Here is an 18,710-nt window from a genome sequence, read left to right as displayed (position 1 = left end):
GGGCCACTGAGAAACAAGAGGAAGGCATCAGCATGCTCAGGGGAACCCAGAGATTTGCAGGAGTACAACAAAAAAATCCTAAGAGGGCAACCGTCCCAAAAAACCCCAACCCAATGAGGATGGAGTATGCTCAGTAACCATGAAATGTAGAGTTACAGTTGGAAAGGGGGCAGAACATGGTGGACAGGACAGAAAGGAGAAGTGGAATGCCCTCTTTGGAAGAAACGGCTGTCCAGAACCCTGAACAGGAGGGAGGACACAATGCAACATTGTGAGAGAGCTTCAGCTATGGGGCGTTACATAAATGTAATAAATAACATTTTGTTACAGTTGCCACTGGTTTAATCTAGAAAACAAACACATTTGTTATTATTAGAAGTTCAAACACCGTCACTGTATCCTTTTTTAAAATCTCTATATGCTTCTGCCTGGTCAGTTTGGGGCTTTGCAGCTGGAACACTGTTCTGCCCTGACAGAGCATCCTGGGGTAAAATGGTCTGTGCACGTGCAGAATTTTGCCAATGCTCATTTACCATCCAGTGCCCTTGTCTTGAAGATTTCGGTCTCTCCAAAAGCTCTTTGAAAGCCTTATCGGTGCTCGCAAGCTTAAGTATCTCAGGTGTGCAAATTGCAGCCAGTAGGCTCGAGTTCAGATCCCTCTGTCGCTTCCCCCCACCCTTTGCAAGAATGGACAGGAAATAACAGGTGCAAAAGTTGGCTAATGAGACTTTCTCTTCGGAGAGGGTTAATAATAGCCTGATTCTTATTACTCGGAAATGTGCTGTGGGTTTCAGAGGGGCTTCACCTCTGGCCCAGTTCTCGGGGCTGGTGTCAAGGGTAGGCATGGCTGGGCACCTGCTAAGGGCCCGTTCCCCGGTGGGGGCCCACTGACAAGAACCACCCTGGAGTCGCTCCTCTTCTTCACCATGGTAACCTGCTTGTTCACCCGCCTCTTGCCCTGGCCCAGGCAACGGTGGTGGTGGTGGTGGCGGCGAGGAGGAGGCGGAGGAGGAGCAGGCGTGGCGAGGAGGAGGCGGAGGAGGAGCAGGCGTGGCGAGGAGGAGGTGGAGGAGGAGCAGGCGTGGCGAGGAGGAGGCGGAGGAGGAGCAGGCGTGGCAAGGAGGCGGAGGAGGAGGAGCAGGCGTGGCGAGGAGGAGGCGGAGGAGGAGCAGGCGTGGCGAGGAGGAGGCGGAGGAGGAGCAGGCGTGGCGAGGAGGAGGCGGAGGAGGAGCAGGCGTGGCGAGGAGGAGGCGGAGGAGGAGCAGGCGTGGCGAGGAGGAGGCGGAGGAGGAGCAGGCGTGGCGAGGAGGCGGAGGAGGAGCAGGCGTGGCGAGGAGGAGGCGGAGGAGGAGCAGGCGTGGCGAGGAGGAGGCGGAGGAGGAGCAGGCGTGGCGAGGAGGAGGCGGAGGAGGAGCAGGCGTGGCGAGGAGGAGGCGGAGGAGGAGCAGGCGTGGCGAGGAGGAGGCGGAGGAGGAGCAGGCGTGGCGAGGAGGAGGCGGAGGAGGAGCAGGCGTGGCAGGAGGAGGAGCAGGCGTGGTGAGGAGGAGGCGGAGGAGGAGCAGGCGTGGCGAGGAGGAGGCGGAGGAGGAGCAGGCGTGGCGAGGAGGAGGCGGAGGAGGAGCAGGCGTGGCGAGGAGGAGGCGGAGGAGGAGCAGGCGTGGCGAGGGGGCGGAGGAGGAGCAGGCGTGGCGAGGGGGCGGAGGAGGAGCAGGCGTGGCGAGGGGGAGGCGGAGGAGGAGCAGGCGTGGCAAGGAGGCGGAGGAGGAGGAGCAGGCGTGGCGAGGAGGAGGCGGAGGAGGAGCAGGCGTGGCGAGGAGGAGGCGGAGGAGGAGCAGGCGTGGCGAGGAGGAGGCGGAGGAGGAGCAGGCGTGGCGAGGAGGAGGCGGAGGAGGAGCAGGCGTGGCGAGGAGGAGGCGGAGGAGGAGCAGGCGTGGCGAGGAGGCGGAGGAGGAGCAGGCGTGGCGAGGAGGCGGAGGAGGAGCAGGCGTGGCGAGGAGGAGGCGGAGGAGGAGCAGGCGTGGCGAGGAGGAGGCGGAGGAGGAGCAGGCGTGGCGAGGAGGAGGCGGAGGAGGAGCAGGCGTGGCGAGGAGGAGGCGGAGGAGGAGCAGGCGTGGCGAGGAGGAGGCGGAGGAGGAGCAGGCGTGGCGAGGAGGAGGCGGAGGAGGAGCAGGCGTGGCGAGGGGGCGGAGGAGGAGCAGGCGTGGCGAGGGGGCGGAGGAGGAGCAGGCGTGGCGAGGAGGAGGCGGAGGAGGAGCAGGCGTGGCGAGGAGGAGGCGGAGGAGGAGCAGGCGTGGCGAGGAGGAGGCGGAGGAGGAGCAGGCGTGGCGAGGGGGCGGAGGAGGAGCAGGCGTGGCGAGGAGGAGGCGGAGGAGGAGCAGGCGTGGCGAGGAGGAGGCGGAGGAGGAGCAGGCGTGGCGAGGAGGCGGAGGAGGAGCAGGCGTGGCGAGGAGGAGGCGGAGGAGGAGCAGGCGTGGCGAGGAGGAGGCGGAGGAGGAGCAGGCGTGGCGAGGAGGAGGCGGAGGAGGAGCAGGCGTGGCGAGGAGGAGGCGGAGGAGGAGCAGGCGTGGCGAGGGGGCGGAGGAGGAGCAGGCGTGGCGAGGGGGCGGAGGAGGAGCAGGCGTGGCGAGGGGGCGGAGGAGGAGCAGGCGTGGCGAGGGGGAGGCGGAGGAGGAGCAGGCGTGGCAAGGAGGCGGAGGAGGAGGAGCAGGCGTGGCGAGGAGGAGGCGGAGGAGGAGCAGGCGTGGCGAGGAGGAGGCGGAGGAGGAGCAGGCGTGGCGAGGAGGAGGCGGAGGAGGAGCAGGCGTGGCGAGGAGGAGGCGGAGGAGGAGCAGGCGTGGCGAGGAGGAGGCGGAGGAGGAGCAGGCGTGGCGAGGAGGAGGCGGAGGAGGAGCAGGCGTGGCGAGGAGGCGGAGGAGGAGCAGGCGTGGCGAGGAGGAGGCGGAGGAGGAGCAGGCGTGGCGAGGAGGAGGCGGAGGAGGAGCAGGCGTGGCGAGGAGGAGGCGGAGGAGGAGCAGGCGTGGCGAGGAGGAGGCGGAGGAGGAGCAGGCGTGGCGAGGAGGAGGCGGAGGAGGAGCAGGCGTGGCGAGGAGGAGGCGGAGGAGGAGCAGGCGTGGCAGGAGGAGGAGCAGGCGTGGCGAGGAGGAGGCGGAGGAGGAGCAGGCGTGGCGAGGAGGAGGCGGAGGAGGAGCAGGCGTGGCGAGGAGGAGGCGGAGGAGGAGCAGGCGTGGCGAGGAGGAGGCGGAGGAGGAGCAGGCGTGGCGAGGAGGCGGAGGAGGAGGAGCAGGCGTGGCGAGGAGGCGGAGGAGGAGGAGCAGGCGTGGCGAGGAGGCGGAGGAGCAGGCGTGGCAAGGAGGAGGCGGAGGAGGAGCAGGCGTGGCAAGGAGGAGGCGGAGGAGGAGCAGGCGTGGCGAGGAGGATGCGGAGGAGGAGCAGGCGTGGCGAGGAGGAGGCGGAGGAGGAGCAGGCGTGGCAGGAGGAGGAGCAGGCGTGGTGAGGAGGAGGCGGAGGAGGAGCAGGCGTGGCAAGGAGGAGGCGGAGGAGGAGCAGGCGTGGCGAGGAGGAGGCGGAGGAGGAGCAGGCGTGGCGAGGAGGAGGCGGAGGAGGAGCAGGCGTGGCGAGGGGGCGGAGGAGGAGCAGGCGTGGCGAGGGGGCGGAGGAGGAGCAGGCGTGGCGAGGGGGAGGCGGAGGAGGAGCAGGAGATGCCGTGCCCAAGCAAGCAGGCGGTAGCAATGAGGAGGAGAAGCAAGAGCAGCTGGTGACAGCGGTGGAGGGAAGGGAGGCTCGCTGAGGGAGGGGGTGTCAGGGTGCACGCTGAGCCCATAGAATCCCAGAGTAGTTCTGATTCTGAGGAAGAGCAGCCGCTCCTGGGAGAGGAGCGCGCTCCTCTCCCAGGAGCGGCTCCCAGCGGCTGCTCTTCCTCAGAATCAGAACTACTCTGGGATTCTATGGGCTCAGCGTGCACCCTGACAGGGGCCCCACGGAGGGCGTCTTGCCCAAGGGCCCTCAGACACCCAGAGCTGGCACTGACCGCCCTCTTTACTTATGGACCAAGGAATCTCCTACTTCCACAACACCGGGCCCAGAAATATTTATTCACGAGTCGCCTTTGGGCCCAGGTGGGGTCCCCAAGGCGACGCACAGTCAAAGCTCCCATCATTCCCAGCCAGGCTGGGGAAAACGATGGGAGCTGCAGTCCGACCCGCCCGGAGGACCACGCCAGGCGGGCGAGGCCGCCGCCGCTGCAGCGGGGGGGGGTGGGGGGCGAGAAGCGGCCGCTCCAGGCGAAGGCGGGAGCGGGGCGCCCTGACGCAGGCGCGCCGCGGTGACGTCAGCGACAGGCCCCGCCCCCCCCGCACGCCGCCCTCGGCCCCGCGTCGCTCGGCGGCCTCCCTCCTCTCCCCGCTCCCGTCGTTGGCGCATCCGGGTCCTCGCGGGCGCGGCGCGGGGCGGGGCGAGCGAGGGGGCGGCGCTTCCGCGGCCTGGCTCGGCGGGCGTATATGGCGGCGGCCGCGCTGCTGTCCGCCCTGGCTGCCAGGCTGTCGCAGTCGGCGGCCGCCCGCTCGTACGGGCTCTTCTGCAAGGGGCTGACGCGGACCCTGCTCATCTTCTTCGACCTGGCCTGGAAGCTCCGCATCAACTTCCCGTACCTGTACATCGTGGCCTCCATGATGCTCAACGTCAGGCTGCAGGTGACCCCTCTGAGGGGAGAGCGCGCCGCGGGAGCAGGGCGGGAGAGGCGGCGCGCGGGGCTGCCGCCCGTGGCGGGGCTGCGCTGGGGCGGGCCGCCGCGGCCGCGGGCGTCGAGCCGCGTGTCTCGCTTTTGTCCGCTGCTAGGTATGCGTGGGATACGTGTGTGGGTGTGTATGTCTTGTATGTAAACGTATAGGTGTGTCTGTGTGTGTGTTTCTCGTATATATAAACATATGTGTGTGGGTATTTTTATAGACATAAACGTGCGTGCGTGTGTATTCCTTATATATGTATAAACGTGTGCGTGCGCGTATTTCATATATATATATATATATAAACATATATGCGTGTGTGTATATATTCCTTATATATATAAACATATGTATGTGTATATTTTTATTGACAAACACGTCTGTGTGTGTGTGTTCCTTTGTTGTTGTTGTTCAGTCGTTCAGTCGTGTCCGACTCTTCGTGACCCCATGGACCATAGCACGCCAGGCCTTCCTGTCCTGCGCTCTCTCCCGGAGCGTGCTCAAGTCCATATTCCTTATATATATAAACATTTGTATGTGTATATTTTTATAGACATAAACGTGCGTGCGTGTGTATTCCTTATATATGTATAAACGTGTGTGTGTATTCCTTATATATGTATAAACGTGTGTGTGCGTATTTCTTATATATATATATATATATATAAACATATATGTGTGTGTCTGTGTATATATTCCTTATGTATATAAACATTTGTATGTATGTATTTTTATAGACAAACATACGTGCGTTTGTGTGTATTCCTTACATATGTATAAACGTGTGTGTGTGCGCGCACGTATTTCTTATATATATAAACATATATGCATGTGTGTATATATTCCTTATATATATAAACATATGGATGTGTATATTTTTATAGACAAACACGTGTGTGTGTGTTCCTTTGTTGTTGTTGTTCAGTCGTTTAGTCGTGTCCGACTCTTCGTGACCCCATGGACCACAGCACGCCAGGCCTTCCTGTCCTGCACTCTCCTGGAGCGTGCTCAAGTCCATATTCCTTATATATATAAACATTTGTATGTGTGTATTTTTATAGACAAACATACGTGCGTTTGTGTGTATTCCTTATATATGTATAAACGTGTGTGTGTGCGCGCGCGTATTTCTTATATATATAAACATATATGCGTGTGTGTATATATTTCTTATATATATAAACATATGTATGTGTATATTTTTATAGAGAAACATACGTGTGTGTGTGTGTATTCCTTTGTTGTTGTTGTTCAGTCGTGTCTGACTCTTCGTGACCCCATGGACCATAGCACGCCAGGCCTTCCTGTCCTGCCCTCTCCCGGAGCGTGCTCAAGTCCATATTCCTTATATATATAAACATTTGTATGTGTGTATTTTTATAGACAAATATACGTGCGTTTGTGTGTATTCCTTATATATGTATAAACATATGTGTGTGTGCGTATTTCTTATATATATAAACATATATGTGTGTGCCTGTGTATATATTTCTTATATATATGAACATACGTATGTGTGTATTTTTATAGACATAAACATACATGTGTGTATTCCTTATATATGTATAAACGTGTGTGTGTGCGTATTTCTTATATATATAAACATATATGTGTGTGTGTATATATTTCTTATATATATAAACATATGTATGTGTATTTTTATAGACATAAACATACGTGTGTGTGTATTCCTTGTACATGTATAAACGTGTGTGTGTGCGTATTTCTTATATATATAAAGATATGTGTGTGTCTGTGTATATATTATATATATAAACATATGTATGTGTGCATTTTTATAGACATAAACGTGTGTGTGTGTGTGTGTGTGTGTATTCCTTATATATGTATAAACATGTGTGTATTTCCGGGAGAGAGCGGAGGACAGGAAGGCCCGGTCCATGGGGTCACAAAGAGTCTGACACGACTTAACGACTGAACAACAATTTCTTATATATATAAATGTGTGTGTGTTTTATAGATGTAAACATATATGTGTGTTTATGTATATTACTTAAACATATGTGTGTGTATTTCTTATACATATAAACGTGTGTGTGTCTGTGTATATTTAAACATATATGTGTCTGTGTATATATTTCTTATATATATAAACATATATGTGTATGTGTATTATATATAAAACATATATGTGTGTATGTTTATAAAGATAGAAAGATTTAACAACAGAGTATTTTAAAAAACATATTTTAAACTAAACATTCTGGCTTCTGCCCTCATCAATAGAGATGAGGGCGGAAGCTGAAATGTTTAGCTTAAAATAGGTTTTTAAAAAATACTCTAAGTCTTTCTATCTTTCTTGTGCATTTTACCTTAAGACTGACTGCATCCATAGTGGAAACAGAGCCTCCTTGTTGCTTTTCTGTTGTGCTGCTTTACACCTATCTCCATGTGTATGTGTATATATATATATATATACATTTATGTGTATATATTGTTTGTATCCCCTTCATGGATCACTGCCTTGTTGTGGCGAAGGGGCTTGCGTAACTCAGTGAAGCCATAAGCTATGCCGTGCAGGGCCACCCAAGACGGACAGGTCATGGCGGAGAGTTCTGACAAAATGTGGTCCACTGGAGAAGGAAATGCCAACCCACTCCAGTATTCCTGCCAAGAAAACCCCATGGAACGTATCACAAGGCTAAAAGGTAAGATGCCGGAAGATGAGCCCCTCAGGTCAGAAGGTGTCCAATATGCTACTGGGGAAGAGCAGAGGGAATTTCCAAGTAGCGCCAGAAAGAGTGAAGCGGCTGGGCCAAAGCCGAAAGGACACTCAGCTGTGGATGTGTCTGATGGTGAAAAGAAAGTCCGATGCTGTCAAAAACAATATTGTTTAGGAACCTGGAATGTAAGATCAATGAATCAAGGTAAGCTGGAGGTGGTCAAACATGAGATAGCAAGACTGAACGTCGACATCTTGGGAATCAGCGAATTAAAATGGACAAGCACGGGCAAATTTAATTCAGGTGACCATTATATCTACTACTGTGGGCAAGAATGCCTTAGAAGAAATGGAGTAGCACTCATAGTCAACAAAAGGCTGGGAAAAGCAGTACTGGGGTACAATCTAAAAAACAATAGAATGATCTCAGTACGAATCCAAGGCAAACCATTCAGCATCACAGTAATTCAAGTCTATGCCCCAACCACTGAGGCCGAAGAAGCTGAGGTTGATCAGTTCTATGAAGACCTACAACACCTTCTAGAACTAACACCCAAAAAAGATGTCCTCTTCATCATAGGGGATTGGAATGCTAAAGTAGGAAGTCAGGAAATCACCGGGATAACAGGCAGGCATGGCCTTGGTGTACAAAATGAAGCAGGACAAAGGCTAATAGAGTTTTGCCAAGAGAACACCCTGATCATAGCAAACACTCTTTTCCAACAGCATGAGAGGCGACTCTACACATGGACATCACCAGATGGTCAATATCGAAATCAGATTGATTATGTCCTTTGCAGCCAAAGATGGAGAAGCTCCATACAATCAGTCAAAACAAGACCTGGAGCTGACTGTGGCTCAGATCATGAGCTGCTTGTTGCAAAATTTCGGCTTACATTGAAGAACGTAGGGAAAACCATTAAACCATTCAGGAATGACCTCAATCATATCCCTTATGAATATACAGTGGAGGTGAGGAATAGATTGAAGGGATTAGACCTGATAGACAGAGTGCCTGAGGAACTATGGACAGAGGTCCGTAACATTGTTCAGGAGGCAGCAACTTAATCCATCCCAAAGAAAAAGAAATGCAAGAAAGCCAAGTGGCTGTCTGATGAGGCTTTACAAGTTGCTGAGGAAAGAAGGGAAGCGAAAAGCAAAGGAGAAAGGGGAAGATATATCCAACTGAATGCAGAGTTCCAGAGAATAGCAAGGAGAAAAAGAAGGCCTTCTTAAATGAACAATGCAAAGAAATCGAGGAAAACAACAGAATGGGAAAGACTAGAGATCTCTTTAAGAAAATCGGAGATCTCTAGGGAACGTTTTGTGCAAAGACAGGCATGATAAAGGACAAAGAAGGCAGGGACCTAACAGAAGCAGATGAGATTAAGAAGAGGTGGAATGAATACACAGAAGAACTATACAGGAAAGATCTTAAATGTCCCTGATAGCCAGGATAGTGCGGTCACTGAACTTGAGCTGGACATCCTAGAGAGTGAAGTCAAGTGGGCCTTAGGAAGCATTAGTAACAACAAAGCTAGCGGAGATGACAGTATTCCAGCTTAGCTATTTAAAATCCTAAAAGATGATGCTGTTAAAGTGCTGCACTCAATATGCCAACAAATTTGGTACACTCAGCAGTGGGCACAAGACTGGAAAAGGTCAGTTTACATTCCAATTCCAAAGAAGGGCAACGCCACAGAGTGTTCAAACTACCGCACAATTGCGCTCATTTCACATGCCAGCAAGGTTATGCTCAAAATCCTACAAGCTAGGCTTCAGCAGTATGTGAACCGAGAACTACCAGAAGTACAAGCTGGGTTTCGAAGAGGCAGAGGAACTAGAGATCAAATCACCAACTTTCACTGGATCATGGAGAAAGCAAGAGAATTCCAGAAAAACGTGTATTTCTGCTTCATTGACTACGCTAAAGCCTTTGATTGTGTGGATCACAACAAGCTGTGGCAAATTCTTAAAGAGATGGGAGTACCAGAACACCTTACTTGTCTCCTGAGAAACCTGTACGAGGGTCAAGAAGCAACAGTAAGAACCAGACATGGAACAACCGATTGGTTCAAAATTGGGAAAGGAGTATGACAAGGCTGTATATTGACGCCCTGCTTATTTAACTTATATGCAGAGTACATCATGAGAAACGGTGGGTTGGATGAATCACGGGTCAGAATTAAGATTGCTGGGAGAATTATCAACAACCTCAGATACGCAGATGATACCACCCTAATGGCAGAAAGCGAAGAGGACCTAAAGAGCCTCTTGTTGAGGGTGAAAGTGGAGAGTGCAAAAGCTGGTTTGAAACTCAACATTACAAAAACGAAGATCATGGCATCTGGCCCCATCACTTCCTGGCATATAGAAGGGGAAGAAATGGAAGCAGTGACAGATTTCATTTTCTTGGGCTCCAAGATCACCGCAGACAGTGACTGTAGCCATGAAATTAAAAGACGCTTGCTCCTTGGGAGAAAAGCTATGGCAAACCTAGACAGCATAGTAAGAAGCAGAGACATCACCTTGCCGACAAAGGTTCATATAATCAAAGCTATGCTTTTCCCAGTAGTAATGTATGGCTGTGAGAGCTGGATTTTAAGGAAGGCTGAGCGCCGAAGAATTGATGCTTTCGAACTGTGGTGCTGGAGAAGACTCTTACGAGTGCCCTGGACTGCAAGGAGGTCAAATCAGTCCATCCTAAAGGAAATCAACCCTGAGTGCTCATTGGAAGGACAGATACTGAAGCTGAAGCTCAAATATTTTAGCCACCTAATGTGAAGAGAAAACTCCCTGGAAAAGACCCTGATGCTGGGAAAGACTGAAGGCAAAAGGAGAAGAGGACGGCAGAGGATGAGATGGCTAGATAGCATCACTGATGCGATGAATATAAACTTGAGCACACTCCGGGAGAGAGCAGAGGACAGGAAGGCCTGGTGTGCTATGGTCCAAGGGGTCACGAAGAGTCGGACATGACTTAACGACTGAACAACAACATTGTTTGTATGTCTGCATCTCTGTGTTATATGTGTTATATATAACTTATGTAACATATATAAGTTACAATAAACAAGATCTTCACAGAAGTTATGTATTTTTACTATGTTTTAATATCCTTCGTTTCTTTCAAAGACCTCAAGGCAATGACCTACTTCGCACATAACAGCCGAGAGTACAAGTTGATTATAGGTTTTTGTTGAATCATGGGTTGTAATGTGTGAACCCTACACGATAGTTTAACTATAGATTCTTAACTATGAACAACCCAGAGCTCACAACCCAACAACAAACCATGGGTTCTCTTCCTGGGTTGTTCGTGGTTAACAACCCATAGTTAAACCATAGTGCAGGGTCTGCACGTCATGATTCAACAACAACCCATGATTCAACGACAACCCATACTCAGTCCATAGTCTGGGTTGTCATTATGTGCGAATGAGGCCAGTATGTATGACTGGGTTTTTTATTCATTTATTTTATTCCTTAGATTTGTATATCACTCAACTCGCAAATGCCCTGGCTCAAATTAAGCCTTGTATAAAGATGATAGAGCACCTGTCTCTTTAACAGTGACACAGGAGAGAGAATATTGTCAGAATCAATGTATCTTCTGTAACAAGGTATCTTGGCAAATAATAGTGTATATGCCACAGGGCTCCTGCAACTTTAATATGTGTGTAGAAGAGAGTGGTCCAGCAGTTACTGCATCTGATTGCATTATTTGCGCCATTCATATCTTCTGACTGTGTATCCTTGCTGCGTGCCCTAAATCTGTGCCTCTTTGATACTAGAACTTACCTGATGACTCTGTGCGTGTTGTTTCAGTGAATCTCTGACATCTTAATTTTTTCAGTGTTGCATTTTGACAAGCGAGTTTGCATATTTTCATTGGCATATTTAGCCTACCTAGATGAAAAATGACCAGCCACAGTTTTTAATCAGTATCCCGTGTTTTTTTAATATGGAGTTTTATTCCTTTATCTGCTTATCTTTTCATCTTTGCTTGTTCACCGCTCCGGAATCTGTCTTGATGTGGAGCAGTATATAAATGTTGTAAATGAAAGAAAGAAAGAAAGAAAGAAAGAAAGAAAGAAAGGAATAATTTCTCAACTATTACAGATGGTTCAGCAGGCTATCTGCTGCTTGCCTTGAGAAGCTGCAGGGTCTCTTCCGTTGGAAGCCTCTTAGAACTGGCTGGCCACACACCAGCAGAACTACTTTTCTTGGGGTGGATCCTGTACAAGGTCGGCAGAGTGAGAACATGTCTCAAGACTGCACAATATGACTTCACTGGGCTTTATTGAAAATAAAGTTATATTTTCAAGTATCTTGAGATGTGTACTCTCTCTGTACTTCCCCGTTTGTCTGTACTCATCATACCCCTTTTAAGACCCACAGCATCAGTTTACCTAAAGAGTTGAATGTATACCTTTCCCTTTCTGGATGATAGGGAAAGGTACGTCTCGAAGTTGATAGTTCCTCAATTATTTGGCAGGATGTGACACCAGACCCCGTGGAAGTAGTTCACTCACTACCACACTTCATTTAATGTAAAACAGTGTCCCTGACTTTGTTTGCCAAATGTTGGGCAGTGTGTATGCATGTCTTGCTCCTGCCAAGCTATCGCTTTTCAGGTTCCTGTTGCCAGTGGGCACCATAGCTGTTGAAAGGTGACTCAGATGCTAGCCACCCACTTATCTCCCTTTCTTATGCATTAAGTAGGGCTGTAACTTTAAAAAATGATCACATGTAGGTGTTTCATATTTAGAAATTTTGCAAAACACATGGTGCATCGACACACACCTATTTCTCAGCGGTGGGGGGGGGGGCTCAAAGAGGGTCTGTTGCACTAACAAGGCGGACACAAACATTCTTGCATGCCTTACCAGCAATAGGTCCATAAACAGTCAGTGCTCAGGTTACTGACAGTTGGCCATGGACTTTGCTATGATTGCTGAAAGGGGAGTGTGGATTAATGTGTTCCTGATTAGTACTGAGTAAAGAGACTGAGTGAACAGAGGAACCAGGCACGGGGCTTAAATGTTGCAAGTGTGTGTAGCAGTGGCACAGGAGTAGCTTGGATGTATTCAGACTGATGGGGTTTTGCATGTGTGAGTTTTTAGAAGTTGTGTATATGTATGACAAAGTTAGAGGAATGCAGACAAGAGAGAATTTCACAATCTTTACAACATGTATTAGAATAGATTTTCCAGGTATCCTCAAGCTTCAGTCCTGTAGCACCCCCATGAGAAATAGAAAATTCTTTTTTTGGTGGTACAACAATGTTTCAGACTCATTCAGTACAAAATGGAGTGGTAGGTCATTCACTACCAGCAGACATTCCAACAGGCTGTACAGAGGGAATGAGAAAGGACGTGGGACCATTCCCCCAGCCCTGCTGAAAAACAATTTTTTTCCCCTCTTCCCTTCCCATCTCTTTTCCTTGTGTGTTGTGTCTTTTTAAACTTTCTTGTTCTGCTGATTGGATCTGTAACCGCTCTGGGAGCTTTTTGTCATAGGAGCAGGATAAAAATACTTTAAATAAATAAATAAAAATATCTGCATGCAGAAATAGACTATGAATCATTGCAAACACCTTGCATTTCATGTGGCAGTGCTTTCCAAAACAACAACACAACATAGCATATTTTCATCCAGATCCTATGTAGAGTTTGGCTTGGGCATTCAAACAGTCTGATCTATGCAGAGTTCATAACCAAACGAGGTAAGAGCAGACTCTGGAAATGAAGCATGAAGTGAACCATGCAATTATTATCTGCACTTAGATTAACAAATAGTCTCACTTGGTGTAAGGCACCTTCCTCTGTCCTGTAGATCTTCCCATTATTGCTCCTCCTTGTCTGAGTTTTCCTAACTGGCCATCTTAAAAATGTTTTGCTACTTCTTAATAGCAAGAGATTTGCTATATTCTGTGTTGAGTAGTTGCTCATTCCTTGGCTGTACTAGATTGAAAACTTCAGAGTCAGAGCTGTCTTAAGATCTTGATAAATACCTTGATATTTCTATTCGCTTTGTATTAGGATAAGAAATACAACCACAAAACTTTAACTTGATATGATGAGGGCTCTGGATAGGGGTGAATGCTCCTTCCTTGTTCTCCTCGACCTCTCAGCGGCTTTTGATACCGTTGACTACGGTATCCTCCTGGACCGCCTGGAGGGGTTGGGCATTGGAGACACCGTATTGTGGTGGTTCCGGTCCTTCCTCTCCGGCAGGTACCAGAGGGTAGCACTGGGAGAGGAGGTTTCGGACCCGTGGCCACTCACTTGTGGGGTGCCACAGGGTTCCATCCTCTCCCCGATGCTATTTAACATCTATGTGAAGCCGCTGGGGGCTATCATCAGGAGGTTTGGGGTGCAGTGTCATCAATATGCGGATGACACGCAGCTCTACCTCTTATTCAAATCTTCACCAAGGTTGGCTGTAGAATCCCTGTCCAAATGTCTGGAGACGGTGAGTGGCTGGATGGGGAGGAATAGGCTAAAGCTGAACCCTGACAAGACCGAGGTACTTTTGGTGGGAGACAGGAGGAGGCTAGGGGATTTGACCTGGTGTTGAATGGGGTACGGCTACCCTTGAAAGACCAGGTCCGCAGCCTGGGGGTCATTTTGGACTCCCAGCTGTCCATGGAGGCTCGGGTGTCAGCTGTGAGCAGGACAGCGCTATATCAACTCCATCTGATACGGCGGCTGCGCCCCTTCCTTCCCGACCATCTGCTCCCATCTGCTCCCAGTACATGCCCTGGTCTCCTCTCATTTAGACTACTGTAATGCGCTCTACGTGGGGTTACCCTTGAAGACGGTTCGGAAGCTGCAGCTGGTACAGAATGCGGCGGCTCGCCTGATTAAAGGCAGCCGCTGGCGAGATCACATCACTCCAGTGCTGAAGGAGTTGCACTGGTTACCAGTTGTTTTCCGGGCCAAATTCAAGGTGTTGGTTTTGACCTTTAAAACCCTATATGGTTCCAGCCCAGCCTATCTTAAGGAGCGCCTCCAGCAGCACCAGACAGGCCGCTTAACAAGATCAGCCTCGGATGGCCTTCTCTCTGTCCCATCAGCCAGGACAGCTAGACTGGTGGGGACGAGGGAGAGGGCCTTTTCTGTGGTGGCCCCCACTCTGTGGAACTCCCTCCCTAGGGAACTCCGTCATGCCCCCTCTTTAATGAGCTTCCGTCGTGCATTAAAAACGTGGCTGTTCAGGTAGGCATTGGGGGTGGGTTAGGGTATTTTAGAAAATGTTTTTATTGTAGAATTTTATTGTTTTATTGTATGTTGTACATCGCCCAGAGTGGCTGGGTGACCAGCCAGATGGGCGATTAATAAATTAAATAATAATAATAATAATAATAATAATAATTAACTTGCTTTGCCTATTAATAAGGCTGGCATATAGAGTCTCAGCTTAGTACCTTGGATAAGAACATCAAGGGATTGAACACCCAAAGGTCTCATATGACACTGTTTAATCATAGGGTAGTATTTTATAGGGCCGCGGTGGCTTAGTGGTTAAGACGCTGAACTGCAGACCGGAAGGTCAGCAGGACAGCAGTTTGAGACCCGAGTGCTGCGTGACGGAGTGAGCTGCCATCTTCAGTCCCAGCTTCTGCCATCCTAGCAGTTCGAAAGCAAGAAATTGCAGGTAGATAAATAGGTACCGCTTTGGCAGGAAAGGTAACAGCTTTCCGTGCACCTTGGTGTTCAATCATGCCGGCCACATGACCACGGACAGCGCTGGCTCTTCGGCTTAGAAATGGAGATGAGCACCACACCCTAGAGTCGGACACGACTGGCTGGGGACACCTTTACTTTTTACCTTTTTAGTATTTTATCAATGTTTTGGATGTGACATGAATGAGCTCTTAACTTCCTGGCTCTAAAGTAGTTTGTTGCTTATTAACAGTTGCACATAAAATGTGATATTCCACTTAGGGATTAGTTCCCTATTACATTGTGGAGATGGAACTCCTGCAGTCTCTTAAAGGTGGTCTCTCTCTCTCTCTCTGCTGCTTAGGGTAGAATAAACTGCACTTTAACCTGTCTGTCTTGTGGAAAAGGTGGTTTCAGGTGGCTACAAACCATTATTGCCTCAGTAGAAACCTGATCTGAAAAAACCTTGAAAGCGCTCCCATGTTCTATTTAATATCTTTGAAGACAGTGATGTTCTGTCTGGAATAGCTCCAGATTATGACATCATAAATTACCATAAGTCATCTCCTTGGATCTTATTGGTTGAAATAAGCTATTGTTACATAATAAATATTGCGTTGTCTGGTTTGTTGGACAATGATGGATGCTTGCATCATCTAACTAAAGGACAAAACTAAGTTGCAGCAATCCAGTTGTAAAAGGAAAGAGAAGGTAAAGTGTGCTAGAGCAGAGGAATGTAAGTTTTTGAGGTATCTTGAATGGCTTTACTTATTTCTAAAATAAGGATGGTAATTGGTACTCTGTGGGGTTGTTGTGACTGAGGATGAGAAGCAGAAAGTGAATGCAAGCAACACTTTGCATCATAAAAAAAGCGTTTCACTTTATTGAGTTATGAAGATAACCAGTTGCTCTTACTTAAGGATGGGGTCAAAGGGTGGAGTCTCTATTTGCTTAAAACATTTCCTTGGATCTGAAATGGTAGTTAGGACTGTAACTTTTTATCCATTTAATCAGTAGATTAACAAATTTATTTGTTTATAGTAAATTGTATACTCCGCTTTCCCCCTCTAAAACAGAGATGTTCTTAGCAATTAAGACATCCTAAAAATGACAAAACAAATAGTAAAACATCAGCACACATCAAAACAGAGAAATCAGGAGCAGCAATAAAACATATGGTAAAAATAATAGCCAACAGAGATTAAAACTTGGATTAAGTAGCTATTGTTAAATCTTACATTGGGCCATTTCAGATGTAGTGCTGAACTATGATTCAGCGCTAAAGCAGCTATTGTTAAATAATTTACAGTGGTCCATGTCAGATGTAGCGCTGAACTATGGTTTAACTTGCTTCTGCTTGTAAACAAAGCAGAAGCAAGAGGGCCAATCACATGTGACGATGTAATTAATTAACCCACGATTTGCCAGATTACGTGCTGCACATGTGTTATCTCTTTGAATATGAAACCTCGCTTATAGATTAAGTTTGGGTTGTTTTACCTATGAGCAACCCAAAATGTCTCAGTTTGCAGGTCACATAGCAACCTATGATCAGGCCAATCAGAGGTTGCATATTTAAAGAGATTGTAGCACTCAGGATTTGCCACTGTTACGTGCGAATTGGGTCACTGACTCAAGTTCCCTCCTTCCCCTAGCCCAGCCCCAAGGAGGGGATCAGGAGCATCCACTTCCTGATTTAAACAAACCTAAGTTTATAATTTTATTTCACCTGGGATGTGAAGCCTGCAGTTGGTTTAAGCCATAGTTTGTTGGAACAAGCCAGAATCATAAAATATGTTGATCCTGGCTTCTTTCAATAGACATAATGGTAAACTCTTGATTAGTTTAAAAGAGGAAACAGATGTTTCCAATCTCCTCATGGCCACACCAAGGAGGGAGTAAGAGGTAGTTTGTGAGCCCAAGGATGGCTTGTGATCATTCACTTAGTGGGAAGTTGTGATTTAGTGTTGCATCCAAAATGAGCCATTTTCTTCAGTATCTCAGGAAATCTACATGGAGGTTTTGGTAATATGAAAATGCACTTAAAATGGTTAATGAGTCCTGTTTAATCAGTTAAAAGGCAGAATAATCAATTTAAAATTATTTGATTTGTTTTATAGCTCTAGTGATAATGAGTGTGTTAACTTCTTGTGTCTTTGTTTTGTTCCAGGTTCATATTGAGATTCACTAACTCGTGACATATGCTGCAACTAAAAGGCATTCCACCATATACTGTGGCTCGATACAATGCAAAGCTGGAGGACAGGAGAGTGATGCATATCTCTTGTATTGATATGGAACAGAAAGGTGATTTAGAACATCAGCAGCTGCATAAAAATGCCCTAAATCAGCAGAATGAGATTCTTCATCTTCCAAATATCCATTCTTTAGGAAACAACGTTCATGTGGATAATAACGATTTGCAAAAGGAGTTCTTCTCTCTCAAGATCAGGAACTGTACTCTGTTTAAAGCTGCCCCACTGCCTCATATTGGCAAAAAAGTGCCACCCCATCTCAGCGATGCAGCAAATAGAGCTGCATCCTCCAAGGAATCTCTCGGTCTGCTTTTTTCTCCAGAAAGAGATCCTTTCGAGAAGCTCTTTAATCACTTTGATAGCACTACAGTGACAGGCTGGCTGGAAAGAGCCCACAACTTCATTAGCGACATGGGCGTGTGGAGTCTCTCTGCAGATAACTTTGTACACTTTGCACATTTCTGGCTGTCTGAGCTCCAGGACAATCAAAAACAGCAACTGTTGGAACTGGAAATGGGAGTTATCGGGGATGAAGTCCGCCTTGCATTCCTTGGGGGATCAGACTCCAAAGAATTCCAGCTTTCAGATTTGAATTCCATTCTTGCTGCTGCTCTGAGTGAATATCCCATGGGACTTGTAAACAACCAGAATCCATACGTTTTTCTTGACTACTTAAACCTCATGTCTTCAGCGAATACACCGGGGTATAAGAAAATGCTTTCAAGTATACAGTACACAACCATGAACCCTCAAATAGCTCAGTGGTTACTAGCGATACGAGCATTTGCACTTGCAAATCTCTGGCATGCAATAGTGAAGGTAAAAACACAATAGTTCTGAAATGCTAGTGTTGGTTGTTGTAATATTCCCTGTAAAGTACTGCTAAGATGCATTAAGTTCCAAGAGAGAAAATATAGGTGGTGTTTAACAACACTCTGGGCAACCAACCAATAGCATTAGGGAGTTGCAATTGAAGTGAAATGAGATAGATATTTTATAGTATATACATTGATGGGAGTAGATCTTAATATTTTCAGGTCTGTAAGTAAAACAGAGGCTATAGAGCTGACTAAGAACAGTATTAAGGATCCCATCACTTCTGAGTTATTATAGTATAGTCTTCCTCAGCCTGGTGCATTTCAGATGATGTGTGTTGGACTACAACTCCCAGCATCCCCCAGCCAGCATGGTTGGCTGGGGGATGCTGGGAGTTGCAGTCCAACAGATCTGGGGGGCGCCAGGCTGGGGAAGACTGCAGTATAGTAGAAATAGCGATAGAGATGTGTTTGAACTTTACACTCCTATGACTGCCTTCACGTGTGTCATGGTGGCAAACATATATCTTGGCAAGAAAAGCCAGCCAGTCCCAGCTTTAATGCTG

General features: G+C 48.2%; 2 protein-coding genes across 3 annotated transcripts in view; both read left to right on the top strand.

The window, feature by feature from the left end:
* Positions 1 to 4,478: 4,478 nt before the first annotated feature.
* On the top strand, positions 4,479 to 17,333 carry SMIM10L3 (small integral membrane protein 10 like 3). Of its 2 annotated transcripts, none has more exons than XM_084818451.1 (2): positions 4,479 to 4,833; positions 17,245 to 17,333. In XM_084818451.1, the coding sequence occupies exons 1-2, from the start codon at positions 4,497 to 4,499 to the stop codon at positions 17,253 to 17,255; spliced, it is 348 nt and encodes a 115-aa protein (XP_084674577.1). In that variant the 5' UTR covers positions 4,479 to 4,496; the 3' UTR covers positions 17,256 to 17,333. The 2 variants fall into 2 exon arrangements, with proteins under 2 accessions (XP_084674577.1, XP_084674578.1); XM_084818452.1 differs by having other exon boundaries at positions 4,479 to 4,688; positions 17,245 to 17,332.
* The window catches only part of FAM220A (family with sequence similarity 220 member A), a 28,635-nt gene continuing 27,200 nt past the window's right edge, over positions 17,276 to 18,710 (top strand). The window contains exon 1 of the mRNA XM_084818449.1: positions 17,276 to 18,148. Within this exon, the coding sequence (XP_084674575.1) occupies positions 17,276 to 18,148 (873 nt within the window). The remainder of the gene's footprint in view (positions 18,149 to 18,710) is intronic.

This window comes from Heloderma suspectum, chromosome 12 (genome assembly GCF_057233095.1).
Source record: "Heloderma suspectum isolate Gila_16-S chromosome 12, 16-S_ref, whole genome shotgun sequence".
NCBI classification, from domain to species: domain Eukaryota; kingdom Metazoa; phylum Chordata; class Lepidosauria; order Squamata; family Helodermatidae; genus Heloderma; species Heloderma suspectum.
The sequence above is the reverse complement of the archived record's forward strand: the minus strand, read 5'-3'. Positions and strand labels throughout refer to the sequence as shown.